At 43.2% G+C, this 14223-nt stretch overlaps 1 protein-coding gene across 10 annotated transcripts in view; it reads right to left on the bottom strand.

Annotated features, from left to right (window-relative positions):
- Positions 1-14223, bottom strand: part of Ank3 (ankyrin 3) — a 310708-nt gene that overhangs the window by 200450 nt on the left and 96035 nt on the right. For all 10 annotated transcript variants that reach the window (XM_036167577.1, XM_036167578.1, XM_036167580.1 and 7 more), the window contains exons 2-4: positions 6985-7086; positions 6506-6604; positions 6184-6282 (exon numbers count right to left, since the gene is read on the bottom strand). In XM_036167577.1, the coding sequence (XP_036023470.1) occupies positions 6184-6282; positions 6506-6604; positions 6985-7086 (300 nt within the window). The remainder of the gene's footprint in view (positions 1-6183; positions 6283-6505; positions 6605-6984; positions 7087-14223) is intronic.

Raw genomic sequence — 14223 nt, 5'->3', positions numbered from 1 at the left:
ACGCATCTTTGTTCTGCTTCTTTGGCTTTGTTTCCTTTGGACATTCCATACAAATGAGATCACACAGTACGTAGCCCTGTAGGGTCTTATGATCTTCCTGCTATTCATGCTGATAAAACATGTTTTTGTACCCCCTCCACCACAAAAATATTACAGTCTCAATACCAAATGTCCCCTTAGGGATTGTGGTTGAAGACTTGGTTCCATTTTAAATGTTCAGAGGGCTTTGGGAAGTGAATGGATCATGAGAGTTCTAATGTAATCAATGGATGAATCCATTACAGATCTGTATTTGGTGGCATTCTTGGGAGGTGGTGGAAAGTATGGGGGTGGGACCTGGGGGTAGGAAGCAGATATTTATATTTATACTTATACTTATACTTATATTTATATTTATATTTATATTTATATTTATATTTATATTTATATTTAGCTCTTTCTAATTCCCTTCTGCTTTTTGACCACCTGGAGGTGAGCAGCTGGGTTCAGCCACACGTTCTCTTTCACAAGGCTTTGCCTAGTCTCAGGGCCCCTAAACAATATGCAAGCAACCCTAAGCCCAACTAAACATCTTTGTTTTTCTCACACACAACATCATGGTAATGAAAACTATCCTACCCAACGTGCATTTTGATTTTAAAGTGAGCATTTTAAAAGTATATGCATTTTAGTTCACTTTAGTGATGGTCAATAGCACCCACATCCATGTTTTCCCTCATCGGACAATGTCTTGTTTATTTTGTCTTGGGGAATTACTCTTCCCTGCTCTATGGGATTTGTCTTTGACTGGAGACTGAGATAGATGTGCCTGCTCCTCTCTGATGATGGTGCAGATGTATGGACAAGCTATTTTTGTTTGCCTTTTCGTCTTTTCTCCTGAGTCAACTCTGAATTCTCTCCAGCCTCTATCCCCAGTCTCGAGAGATGTCATCAAAGGGCTCTCTTACTCCTTGGTTCTAGCTAGGTTTTCCTGCCCTCCACTCTAATTATCTATTTTCTAGAACTTTCTGACTCCTCTTTAGCCCCTTTTTTCTCGGTGACCCCCAATCCAAAGACAATAAACTCTTTAGAAATTTCTTTTGTTGAAATCCATTTTTGCTCCTTTAACCCAAATAATTCCAATTAGTGTCCATATTAACTATCAATAAAGAATCTACAAGTATCTCTTGAAGGGACTGACTAAAAATCTTGCCACTAGACTATAACCTATAGCTATCCACTTGTTGGTGAAAAGAGACTTGGACTCAGGATGGCCAGATTTGAGAAAGATGTTCCTTCTCCATTTTCATATTCATTTCAAAACTTAGGAAAATTTCAAAACAAAGCTGGTTTAAAAAAAAAGGGAACATACTGGAGTCCAATTTGCATTTTCTTCTCTATGGCAACAATAGATTTAAGTCCCCAGGGAAAGGGCTGCTGAAGATGCAGTCAGTGAGCTATTTAAAATCTGATTTTATCCACTATCTCCAATATCTTCTGCTCTCAATGTTTACAGTGGGGCTATTATACGCTTGCAAATCTGCAGACTAATCATTTTGTAGAGAGCATGGAAGCATGTTCCATCACACTCAACCTGGCAGAGTTAAAACAAACAAGCAAACACAAACAAACAAACACAAACCAAAAACCAAAAACCAAACCCTATGACTGGGGTGACATCCCTTTCACTGATGGAGACCTCTTATGCATTCTTTATTGTAGTCAACTACTACACACTATCAAGTATTTTGCTGAGTCCTGTATGACACTAAGGCCCATGAAAGTCAGTTTAAAGGTCAAAAGTCAGGGGGTATCTAGCCCAGACACCTACATGTCTGATGGTGAGAATCTGGCTCCTCTAACACAGGAGACATCTGGATGTGGAGCAAATAAACCCTCAAGGGCACACAAGAATACAACTGACTTGAGATATTTTGCCTTTGTTAATACTAGTAAAAAAGAACTTGTTCATAAAAAATATATTTATATATACACAGACAAAATACCAGCAGAGACATCCCCTGCCTGAACAAACGCAGTCAGCGATGCTCTGGATGCAGCCGTGGAGGGGAGAGAAGGAAGCCAGTCACTGTGCTGAGCAGTTTCATCGTCTTTGGTGATAATCACTGTGTATTACTGTTCTATTGAGTCCCATAATTACAATTCAGTTAGTCGATGGGGGGTGTGTAGTTAGGCTAGTCCAGTTAACCAGCTTACTCTGGGCATTTGATGCCACCCTCCCCTGTGCGGGCATTCCAACTAGACTGTCACGTGGGTGCTGAGAACGTGAACTCTTTCCCTGCTGAGCCATCTCTCCAGCCTAGTTTCCTTCCTAAGGTACAGCAAAGAGGTTACTGGGAGGTAAAGCCACCCAAGGAAGAGTGAAACAATTATAAAGACAGAAGATCAAAGCAATGACCAAAACTCATCTCAAGGAAAAGCCCTAGACTTAGTTATAGGACCCAAATGCACAGGGACAGATTCCAATGCTGGGCTATGTCATTTTGATTAAGATAAAGATGACTGTTTATGTCCAAGGAGGGGAGTCTCAACTATGTCTTTTTTAAGATTTTAAGGATACATGCATTTATTATTATTATTATTATTATTGTGTGTGCATGCACATGAGTGTGTGTGTGTGTGTGAGAGAGAGAGAGACAGAGACAGAGAGAGAGACACACACACAGACAGAGATTGTATAAATGTTGGAGGACAATGTCTAAGAGTCAAGTTCTCTTCTTCCTCCATGAGAGTCCTGGGGTTGAACCGAGATCGTCAGCTCAGTAACAGGTGTCTTTATCACTGAATCACCTCATCGGTCCACTCTTAACTATTTCTTACATTTTTAAGAAATGGCTTGTAGCTAAAATTTCACTTAGAGACCCACCATCCTTCCTCTTTCCCTCCCTCCTCAACCTAGAACTCATGATCTTCTGCCCCACCTTTCAAGTGCTGTGATTAGGGCTATGAACCTGTGTGCCTGGCCTGTCTTTCTTGAATGTGAACATCTTCATGTTTTATGTGTGAGTGCATGAATAAAATCTCTGTTTAAAGAAACACTTATTTTTAAGACAGAGTTTTATGTAACACAGACTGGCCTTTCACTTGCTATGTAGCCATAGATGACCTTGAACTCCTCACCCTTCTGCCTCCATTTCCCAAATCATGATCAGAACCATGAACCATACGCAGTTTATGTGGTGCTGTGGTCAAACACCCGGCTTCATGCGTGCTAAACAAACACTCTAACCACTGAGAAACAGTGCCAGCTTGGATTTAATCTTCTTTTCCTGCAATGTTGCCTTCTGATCTTTGTAAAGTTCCTACACAAGAGCTGCTACAGGAAGTTGTCTTCTGGCTCTCCAGCAAGGTCACCTCACTGCCCCTTGTATGGTGCAGCATGGTGTAGCCAGGAGGCAAACGAGGCCAGGTTTTTTGATGGAGGGGGAAGAACTATGCTGTGCAGTGTGTGATGGGGATCCCTGAGCACAGCTGTGAGGAGCGGGAATTCACAGGCTGCATTCTTCTCCTCATGGCATCATCAGTGTGGAACGTGTACAAATTCAAATTAAAACGGATTCGGGCTCCATCTCGAGCACAGTTCTCCCACTTACGGCATAGCAGGTGTATAGCTCTGGCTGCCCTTGGACATAATCAGGAATGTGTGCAAGATCTGAGGGCGATATTCTAATTGGAAATGGATTAAAAACTTTCCCCATGATCTTATAGCTCACTGCACACCATTAGTTATTTCTCAGTAGACAAAATTACAGCAATATTTTTTTTTTGGTGTGGGGGGGAATCACTTAAAAGTATGATGTAAGCCATTGAGGCTTACATGGCTCAGCAGGTAAGTGTGTTTGCTGATAAGCCTGACTACCTGACTTGGATTCCTGGGACTCACGTGGTGGGAGGAAAGAATTGACTTTGCAAACTGTCCTCTGACTTCCACCTGTGTGCCCTAGCTCACACATGCCCCTGTCTCCCACATAAATAAAAGTAACTTAACAATTTTAAAGCACACTGTTTTTCTTTTTCCTTTGTAGTTGACTTGTTCATACCTGAAAGTGTACTGGCTAAACTTGAATTTTCTATCATTACTTTCTGGAAAGGCAATACCGTTCACAGTGAACTCTCACAGACAATGTAACAAAAGGTCCAAGCCCAGGGAATTAGGAAGAAAGGAGTGCAAATTACCAAGGGACCCTGCGGCAGGGAGCTAAGTGTGTTTTCTTCCCTGACACTGATGATCACTAGGGCCGAAGCTCTCATAGTGATGCCATAAATCATTGTAATTCTGCAGATGTCCTAAGTAGAAGATATTCATTGGCCAAAGATACCCAAAGTCAATGAACCAAAAAGAGTTAACACAGAGAGCAAAAGACCACAGGGTAACTTTTTTGTTTGTTTGTTTTGTTTTTGTTTTTGTTTTTTGAGACAGGGCGTCTCTGTGTAGCTTTGCACCTTTCCTGGAAGTCACTCTGTAGACCAGGCTGGCCTCCAACTCACAGAGATCCACCTGCCTCTGCCTCCCAAATGCTGGGATTAAAGGCATGCGCCACCACTGCCCGGCTCAGAGTAACTATTAAAAAAAAAAGTGTGCTTTGGGTCATTGTGAGTAAAGACAATTGCCTGGTCTGATGACCAGAGTTTAATCCTTGGGACCCACATGGTGGAAGCAGAGGACTGATTCCCCCAAGTTGTCCTCTGACCTCTCCCAGAGGGCAAAACACACACACACACACACACACACACACACACACACACACACACACTAAATAAGTATAATAAATTTGTTTTTAAAGTGTGTTGAGACTTTCAAAGGTCAAAGACAGACTTGTAAAAGTAAGCTTATGTGAATCTAATGGAAGGTAACAATAATCAAGAGGGGATTTCAGAATGCAAAAAGACTAAATGAAAGGCTGGGATCATAGTTCATTGGCAGAGTACTTGCCTGGCATGCATAGGGTTTAATTCCCAAATACTAAATGAAATGTGATTGTGTGGATAAAAAAATGACCAAGTTTAACATTCCCAATAAAATGTTGGTACCTTTATTTCCCTCACTGCTTTCTATTTTACACAGCATGAATCTTGCAAGAAACACTTGAGAACTCAAAAATCTCACCTTCTCCACTTCATCTTTTGATTTTCAGATTATTCTCACATCAAACACCCAACAGGAACCCAACCTAATTCTTCCCATGCTTCTGATCCCAAGGCTGAGAAATCCCATCTTCACAGTAAGAACCATGGGCCCCATAATCGCCAACTATCACTACATCCTGGGTCATGGGCAAAATTGCAGGTTTGTTCTGTGATCAATAAGCTCAATGCCCTTCACTCTGGTGGCACCACTGACAAGCGACAGATGCTGTAACTAGGGACAGGGCAAAGGAGGTTATGTTCTCTGTGGACGCTGCTGCCTCGGGAGATGGTCGCTTTGCTACACGCCCTCTGACAGAAGCTGTGCACAAATGCTGAAGACTGAATGATGAGCACCCGAAATTTTAAACCAGTCAAGTAGAAAAGCTAATTCTTTTAGATCCAAAGACTAAGATTAAGATGCTAGGCAATCTATGGTGCTCTTTGAGGACATCTCATGAGTGTTTACAGAAATTATATGGGGGCTTATATTCAGCACAAATAGCCTGAACATTTTAAAGACTGGAGACTTTTGAAGTTTCTGGGTTGTTTTTATTTTATTTTATTTGTTTCAGTTAGCAACAATGCTGCCTTCATTAGTATAGAGGGATTAAGTAGTTTCCTCCAGGGTCCAACTAATAAAGCACCGTGAGCTCTGAAAATCCTGGAGCTTTTTCTATTATGTTTCTTCATTTCCCATGTAAAGTAGCAACACTGAGACTGGACCCAGGTCAGACAGCATCATAAAACAGTGTAAAAGACCCCATTTCCAAGATCTGCTGAGCGTTTGTATGTGACTGCCAGGCACAGTCATTCATAGGTGGATCTGTCAATCACGGCCTTTTCAAGGTAGACCACAGTTGAAAATTCTACCTTTCATGACATAGATTGTAAATAAAGATACATAAAAGTTTAATGAACTCTGATAACTACTTGAAAAAAATATGAGTTTTCAAGTCATGTGCCCTTAGTCAATGTGCAACTCAAGCAAGTGCTTGGGCTGGAAGCTTTATTGGTAAGTGATGGCCAAAGTCCTTTGCAACACAGTTGTAGGTTTACCTGAGATTGTGCGTTGACGTTTGCTCCATTCGTAACCAAGACCTTGACCACCTCCGCTTGCCCAGCCAGAGATGCGATGTGTAAGGCTGTGTTTCCTTTCTGTGAAATGAGAGGCATGGTACATGATTTAACAGCTTGCTCAATGCCTCTGAGATGCACAGATAATGGAGCTGATGAACAGCTCATGAGAATGATAACCTTATTCTTGCAGAGGGTTGACCCTCTATAGAACTAGGCAGGTGACCAACCCTTATTCTTACTGAGGGTTGACCCTTTATAGAACTAGGCAGGTAACAAAAACCACAGAACCCATGACACTGACCTTTGTGGCCGCATCGACGTTGGCTTCCCTCTGTAGCAGCTCAGAGACCACTTCCACATGACCTTCTTTGGAAGCAAGATGGAGTGCGTTCAACCCATTCTGATGGAAAGTGAAGGGAAAGAGGACTGAAAACTGAGTACTCAACAGTCCACAGCCCACCTCAGGCTCTTCAGATGACCCCCTACCAATGTCCCGCATGTGTGCCACATGGGAATGTGGAGCGGGGATAAAATATGAAAGCTAGGAGCGGGGGCATTATTTACTAAGTATTAGGAATCATTAGTCACTATAGTCCTGCCTCTCCTGACATCCCTTTGACAGGGCCCAATAGTCTGACAACATTGGGCTGACATAATTTAACATCTATGAAACCAACCTCCTGACAAACGGAGAAAAATCTTGCCAATATTTCATGAGAGCTTTAAGGAACCTGAGAGTTTTGACTCAAATACCAAATGACAACCATAACCACAGCTCACCTGGTTGCAGATGTTGATGTCCACTCCATTTTTGATGTAGTCAAGGGCCTTTTCCAGGTGTCCTGCCCGAGCTGCTCTCAAGTAACTTGCGTTGGCATCAGACTGAGGAGAAAGAAGAAAAAGCATTGTGGTGACCAAGGAGGCTAACACACCTATGGACAAGCACCCAGCTAGTTGGTACAAACTGGGGGAAAGCCACTGGACTGTTTCATTGCCGGCATGGAAACACTGATAACATTCTCTAACAAGTCCAGAGAAATAGGGCGAACTCTTAGCCCAGAGGTCAAGAGCACTGGCTACTCTTGCAGAGGACCCAGGTTCAGTTCCCAGTACCTCCACATAGTGGCTCACAACCATCTTTGACTCTAGTTTCAGGGGTTCCAATGTCCTTTTTCTGGCCTCTGTGGGCACCAGGCACACACACTGAGCTCATACTGACATGCAGGCCAACACTCACACACATTAATAAAAAAGTTCCAAGCACACAGAGTTGTTCCTTTTGAGATATCCAAACTTACTCTGCATCGAGAGATAATTTCTCAAGAAATGTGGCCATCCTAAAGCAATACACAATCTCCAGGGAAAACCCTACACTGTCTTGGGCATCACAGCTGCTCTCTATCAGAAGTCCACTGATTCCTTTTTCCTGTGTTTATCACAGCCGAGTTTTCACCTGACGGCTTCCCAAAGCAAGGGGCACTTTTTCTATTGGTGCACAGCCTCAAGTGGGTATTTTCAGTTGCTAAGTTCCCACTGTGGTGCTTAATGGGACCCTTCCTGCATTAAGAACATGTTTTTCTACAGGAAGAGCATGCCGCAATAAAATAAAATAAAAATAAAAATAAAAAATAAAAAGAAAAGCATGCAGCAAAGACAAGAAGTGTGGAGTGAATTGTCTATGTTTCCAAGCTGGCTGAGGCCACAGCCTGGAGTGCTCTCTCGGGAACAGTGTATGACGTCCAAACACAAGAAAATGAGGCAGCCAGTTCACTCTCTGAATGCTACTCATCTCTAACAGCAACAAAGGCAGGGGAGAACCCCTTCAGCAAAAGAGGACAACAGGACAATGGGAAGAGACCACTGCAAAGATGGGCCTGCACACTGCAGGAAGGAGCCTGCTGGGCGCATCTCAACTCAGAGCAGGACTTCCTGAGACTAGATCCAGAAACATCTCCCTGCCAGTTAGAAATGCAATCATGCAGGGAAAGGCTTTTAAGAGGAGTAGGTCCACTATCCACCTGGTTGAAAGCCCCCTTGAACAGACGCCTCTCCATCTTTAAAGCCCAGTTAAGACTCTTGCAGCTCCCAACACATACATTCCATCTAGTGCTGGGTAGTTTACCGCACAAAGACATAGGTTTCAAAACACCTATCCTTCTCCCTCACAGAATCATAAGCCTTCAGAACAAGCAAGGGTAGATTAGGAAGCACCCATCTGGGAAGCCACCCAGATGATGGGAAGCCACCCAGATGGCAGTCTTTGAGGAGCAACCATTCAGGCCTGGCACCTTAGCCAAGATGAAGGGAGTTCTGGTCTGCCAAAGGGTCTTTGGTTCTATGGTGTAAATATAAGTGAGCACTGACTTGCCAGAGCCCTCCCCAAGAGAGGCCACTGCCCCCCGGGATCCCTGTCACCCTCCCCTGTGTCACAGTAAGTCTCACTCTGGCAGACTGTCCCTTATTCCTCACTATGGTTCACATTTTGATTTGAGTGGTCCTTCTCTGGGGCCCACTCTGCTCACTGTCCAATGCACACCACCTTCCGTGCCCTGTGCCACTCACACCCCTTTGTGACAGCTAAACATGTTCTCAGAATTGCCATCTGTCCGGAGGGCCAACTCTTCTCAGAAAAAGCAGCTGCCAACGCATAAAACTTCTTACTTCAAGACTATACGCTTAAGGGAGGCATCAATCTTAGGCCTGGTTGGGTTGCCATACACCTAGACCTCGTCCAGGTAAGAGACCCTGTGTGTGACACCCATCTTTCTATTTCCTTTTAACTAGGAGCAACCTTGATGTATGGCAGGTACCTGTGAAGGTTTTGTGAATGAATCAATAACTACCCACATTGGATAGAAATAACTAATAATCACATGTAGTTTGAGAACAATACAAGAGCCTTCCCAGGCAGTAACAGCTGCAGCCATGCAATTTAGCTTGAGAATTTGCTATGACTCCAAGATCAAGGCCAGAAATCAAACACTGTGTGTCAGAGCCAGGGCATTCGGAGAATACTACAGTACTATCAGAGGGCTGGTTTCTCAAATGACGAGTAAAAGTTATAAGCTAATTTTCTTCTTTTAACTACCACACATAGTTGACCCTGATCATCCCAAGATATTTGGATCTGTCCGGTTTATCCACATATATAGACTCACTTAGCTAGGAATCAAGAATACTTTTTTAAAAATGTGGGCCCTGTACAGGTAGACCAGGGTGGGCTTATTTATTTATTTTGTGTTGTCTTTATTTTTAAATAATACTATATAACATTACTTCCATAGCATTTACTTGATACTAGTTGATTCAAATCAAATCAGAATTTGCATGAGGCACATAAGCCATTTATACAGGGTAGATAACAAGGGGTGGGCATGGAGAGAATATGTGTTCTCATCAGTCAATTTGCAGGAATTCAAGGAAAAACCCGCAGTGCATAAAGAGGCCTTCTCCTGAGGGAAGGTGGGCTTTTCAAGTTCAGACAGAGGGGCTGGGGATTTAGCTCAGTGGCAGAGCGCTTGCCTAGCAAGCACAAGGTCCTGGGTTCAGTCCTCTGCTCCGGGAGGGTGGGAGCGAGGTGTGGGGGCTGGGGGAGACAAAATCAAGTTCAGACAGAACCAGCTGTGCAAGGAGGGCTCACTGTGCAGTGATATCTGACCCCCAGTCCTGCTTGACTCTGTATCAGTGCCTGTGCATGGAAAGGCTGCATTGCTGTCCTGCCAACAGGATGCTGCCAGTCTGTCTGCACATCTCAGAGGCCAGAGGTGGGAACTGTGAGCTGCGCATACGGATTCTGACTCTGGTGCCTAAAAACTGCAGCTAGGGAGGCTAAAAGGAGGTGTGATAATTCAAGGAAAAGAGCCTCTGAACTGCTTCCAGATTTAAAAAAGATCTGGCAGTTCTGTATGTGGCCCATTTTCCTAAAAAAAAAAAAAAAGTCCTATCCAAGTTTCTAAAGCAAAACACACATAACTAGTTTGAGCCTGCATTTCTTCTTTCTTTTTTATTTTAACCTATCTAAGGCATGGGTCCTCGTGAGAATAGTGAAAGTTACCAACTATGTTCCTTCCTTCGACTACTGCACATGGTCAACCTTTATCCTAGGGTTCCACACCATTTTAAACTGTGTGTGCTGAATAGGTACAGTGTTTGTGTTTTTTTACATATCATGATTTCCTAGTATAAAACTTGCACAGCATTTATGTGACAATCCCAAGTAGTCTAAATAGAGCTGTGTGCGTGCAATGCATGGGTTCTATGAAAATACTATACCATTTTATATAAGGCACTTGAGTACCCATGGATCTTGGGATAGGTGGGGCTAGGGTATTCTGTGGAATTAATGACTTTCAGACACCATGAAAGGGGTGTACATGCATGTACACCCCAAAGCTGCATACATATATGGGTTGTACATGCTGCATATGTATATGTAATTTGCACCCCATTTTAAGTATCTCAGGAGACTAAGGTTTCGTTTTGATTTAAAAATTCATGCTGTATCAATGACATACTCTCTAATAGGGCTGGTGAGATGGCTCAGTGGCTAAGGGCACTTTGCCCCCCAACCTGACAACATGGGTTCAATACCAGCTCCCTGGATTTGTCCTCTGACTCCCACACATCAACAGTGGCGTGTGCAATTCCACCTCAAACAAATAAGTCAATAAATATAAAACAAGTCTTTGTAGAGCACATCATCCAACTGCTTTTTTTTTTTCAATCTATTGACCCTGGTACTGAGTGGTTCCTTAAAGTCGCTTATTTGTAGCCTCAGAACGTCAGGATCGGGAAGGGACAAGTTATCTTCACTGTTCTCAGCCCTTGGTCACATACACCTTTGCCACTGTCACAGGAGAGCACACCTGCTTCTGGATATTCTACCAGAAAATGGTGGAGGATCTGGGTAACAGGATAAAAAGCAAGAAAACAGGAACAAAGCCAGGCCTGTAGAAAAATGATAACTCTGAACATGATTTATTTAAGTTCAAGGAGTTGCTCATTTTCTCCCCTCAACCATCTGAAAGCAATTCAGTACATCATCCCGTCTTGCTTACATAGTGAGCACTGACTGCATCTGAGTGGCCCCACCACTACCCATGATGTGCAAAGGAGGCCCCATCCACCTTCATCTTGGTATATTTTGCTCTCTCCCAACTCTCCTGTGTACAGCATGGTAAAAGAGCTGACCCTTAACCTGATGCCACAGTCCGATAAGCCCATCACGAGCTGCAAATATTCTGAGTTGGAAATGATATATGTAATCTACCATCCATCCTGGGTTTAGCAGCATGGTATCCTAGCAACACAGTATCCTAGCAACACAGTGTCCTAGAGAATACCAGTGGTTCACCCTTGTGATCAAGTGGCTGAGTAGGAGCTGTGGTTCATTGCCATTGTGTTATAAAAGTGTATATAAAAAGTATATAGTGCAAGTGGCTAGCCCAGAAAAAGCCCCCAATTCAACACTGTAACGGTCATTTCTGCTGATTGCAGGTAGCTTTTTGTACCCTCATTGACTTGAAAAATGTTATTAAGTTATTGTTAAGTCTGGGATCCTCTGGCACACCTACATTTATTATTTTCTTAACATTAAAAAGCTCTATAAAACACTCTGTAGTAGGCACACTATTCCATTTAAGCTCTTACCTCCTCAAATAACTAGGCTTATCCTTAACACAGCCTACACACTATCCCTCCCTCCCTCCTTCCCTCCCTCCCTCCCTCCCTCCCTCCCTTACTTCCTCCCTCCCCTCCTCTTTCTTTAAATCTTGGACATTCTATCTGAACAATGTCCCATTCACATGTTATATTTAAATAGGCATCTAAAGATGGCAGCTGACAATGTCCATGGAGGGAAGTCAGGCACAAAGAGAAGCTGAAGTCTCTTGCACACTTAGCCACACAGAGGAGGCCACTGCTTATAGATACGGGGCTCTGAGATGAATGCAAACTGGCAGGCAGCAATGGCTTTCCCTCAGCTGCCCTAATCTGAGGAACAACGTGAATCTTAACATCTCTTTTGACACGGTTGATGTCTTGTTTCCTCGGCCATCCTTTTAGCCAGGAAAGGAAGAGGAATCATGTGCCTTTTGTCAAGGAAACAGCTTCAGGGATAGAGCCACACACTAGTATGAACTTGTCTCACAGTTAGGCCTCCTCACCTGCCCCAGAATATTGATGGCATTGAGCAGAGTTCAGTGTCTGCAAAGAGCAATCGTTTGCTGAGTGGCAAGTCTCAGTAGGGAGAGATACTTCCTAGCTCTGATGATATGCTAAGCCTTTGCAGGGGCTTATGCTAACTCAATTACATCATTGTAACTTACTGTAATATGAGCTACTTGTGTAAGCACTTAAAAATGGACCCAGCTCTTGTAATACTTCTGAGGTGGTAAGGAAGCTAGAATGATGTCCTTCTAAGATTCAAGTCCATGTGTGTCCTCAGCGTATGACCTTATTTGGAAGTAGTATCTTTGGGGGTATGTCTGGTTTGATAAAGATACACCCAACATGTGTGAATGATGGGGGTGAAAGCTACTTAGATAATGTAGCCTAGGCTATGGATCACTGTCCTAAGAATGGACTTCAAAATTATCAACTAAGTGATCATATCAGTTTCGTGTGATGGTTCATGCCATAGTCCCAGCACTTGGGAGGTGGAGATAGGAGGAACGTTAGGATTCTGAGTCAAGCCAAGGCTAAAGAGTGAGTCCTTATTTCACGAAAAAAAAAAAAAAAAAAAAAAAAAAGAAAGAAAGAAAGAAAAGAAAAAAAAGGAAAAGGAAGTCCAACAACCCAAAATTAAACAAACAAACAGAGCAAATATACCAATTACAATTCCGTGATTTGAAATTACTGACTATGAGCCCATATTCTTTAGAAATGGCTCTTGGTGATGTTTCAGCACTTCTAATGCTGCCCATAGTCCAAGAGGAACCTGAGCTCTTTTCTACCAGGTTTGACCAACCCAAAGGTAGTTAGAAACCAAATGCTTGTCTTGAGGACTGTTCACTTTCTGGGCTACACAGGTAAATTTCTGGCTCAAACTGGCAATGCTATGAGAGATTCCTGGGGGTTACAATCCTCAGGGAAGACTTCCTTTTTCCTCGGGGGCTTGTGTAGAACAGAGCCAGGCTGGCTTTTCTTGTATCTGCTCTTGGACAAGTTTATTTCCTGTCCACCTCGTCATCGCCATTCTGTGTAAGTGCTGTAGGGCTTTGCAATGGAGCAGGAGCCCTGGGCATCTCCTAGGCTTCACCCCCCGCCTTGTGTTCATGGTTTCTGCTTCCATGTTACCTTTGACCTCTGCAGTTCCTCTGCCTCAGAAGGCTGATCTTTGTTGTCTTCCGCAATGTCTGAGCTTGCGCTACAGCTGAAAACACACCCATCTCCTTCCTATCCTTCATTTACTCTGCTCCTTGGCTAGCTCAGGCCTTAGATCTGGCCTTTTAACCAGATCAAAAACAACAACCGCCACCAACCAACTAACAAAACACCAGTTGTCAATAATTTAATTTGTCAGAAGTGTGGAACAATCTTTACGAGTTCCCAGGACACCACTTCTAGTTATAACAAGTCATAACACGTCAACAGCTGCAACTTACTGAGGGCCTTCTGTGACACAGGCACCATGAAGCACTTTCTATGTATTCTTATAATGTGTTGTGAATTATTATACATTCATAGTGACCAGTCATTTCTGCTTTAACTTTTAAAGTATTTATTTAGTGTGTGTCTGGGTGACATGTGTGGGACATCTGAGGATCAGATGTGTGGGTGTTAGGTCAGAGGACAAGTTCGTAGAGTTGGTTCTCCCCTTCCACTTTTACACAGGTTCTGGGAAATGAACTCAGGTTGTCACTGAGCCGATCTGCCAGTCATTTTTTCTTTTTTTTTACACATTTATCCATGAAAGGAATCTTCTTTAGAGAGGCAGAAGTTTCATAAGTAGAGGTCTTGTTTGAGGAAACACAGCCCAGGATCATAAGCCCACACTCTCCACATCAGTGGCTTTCAAAC

Source organism: Onychomys torridus, chromosome 18, assembly GCF_903995425.1.
Source record: "Onychomys torridus chromosome 18, mOncTor1.1, whole genome shotgun sequence".
In the NCBI taxonomy this organism is placed as follows: Eukaryota; Metazoa; Chordata; class Mammalia; order Rodentia; family Cricetidae; genus Onychomys; species Onychomys torridus.
This window is presented reverse-complemented; position numbering and strand designations above follow the sequence as displayed.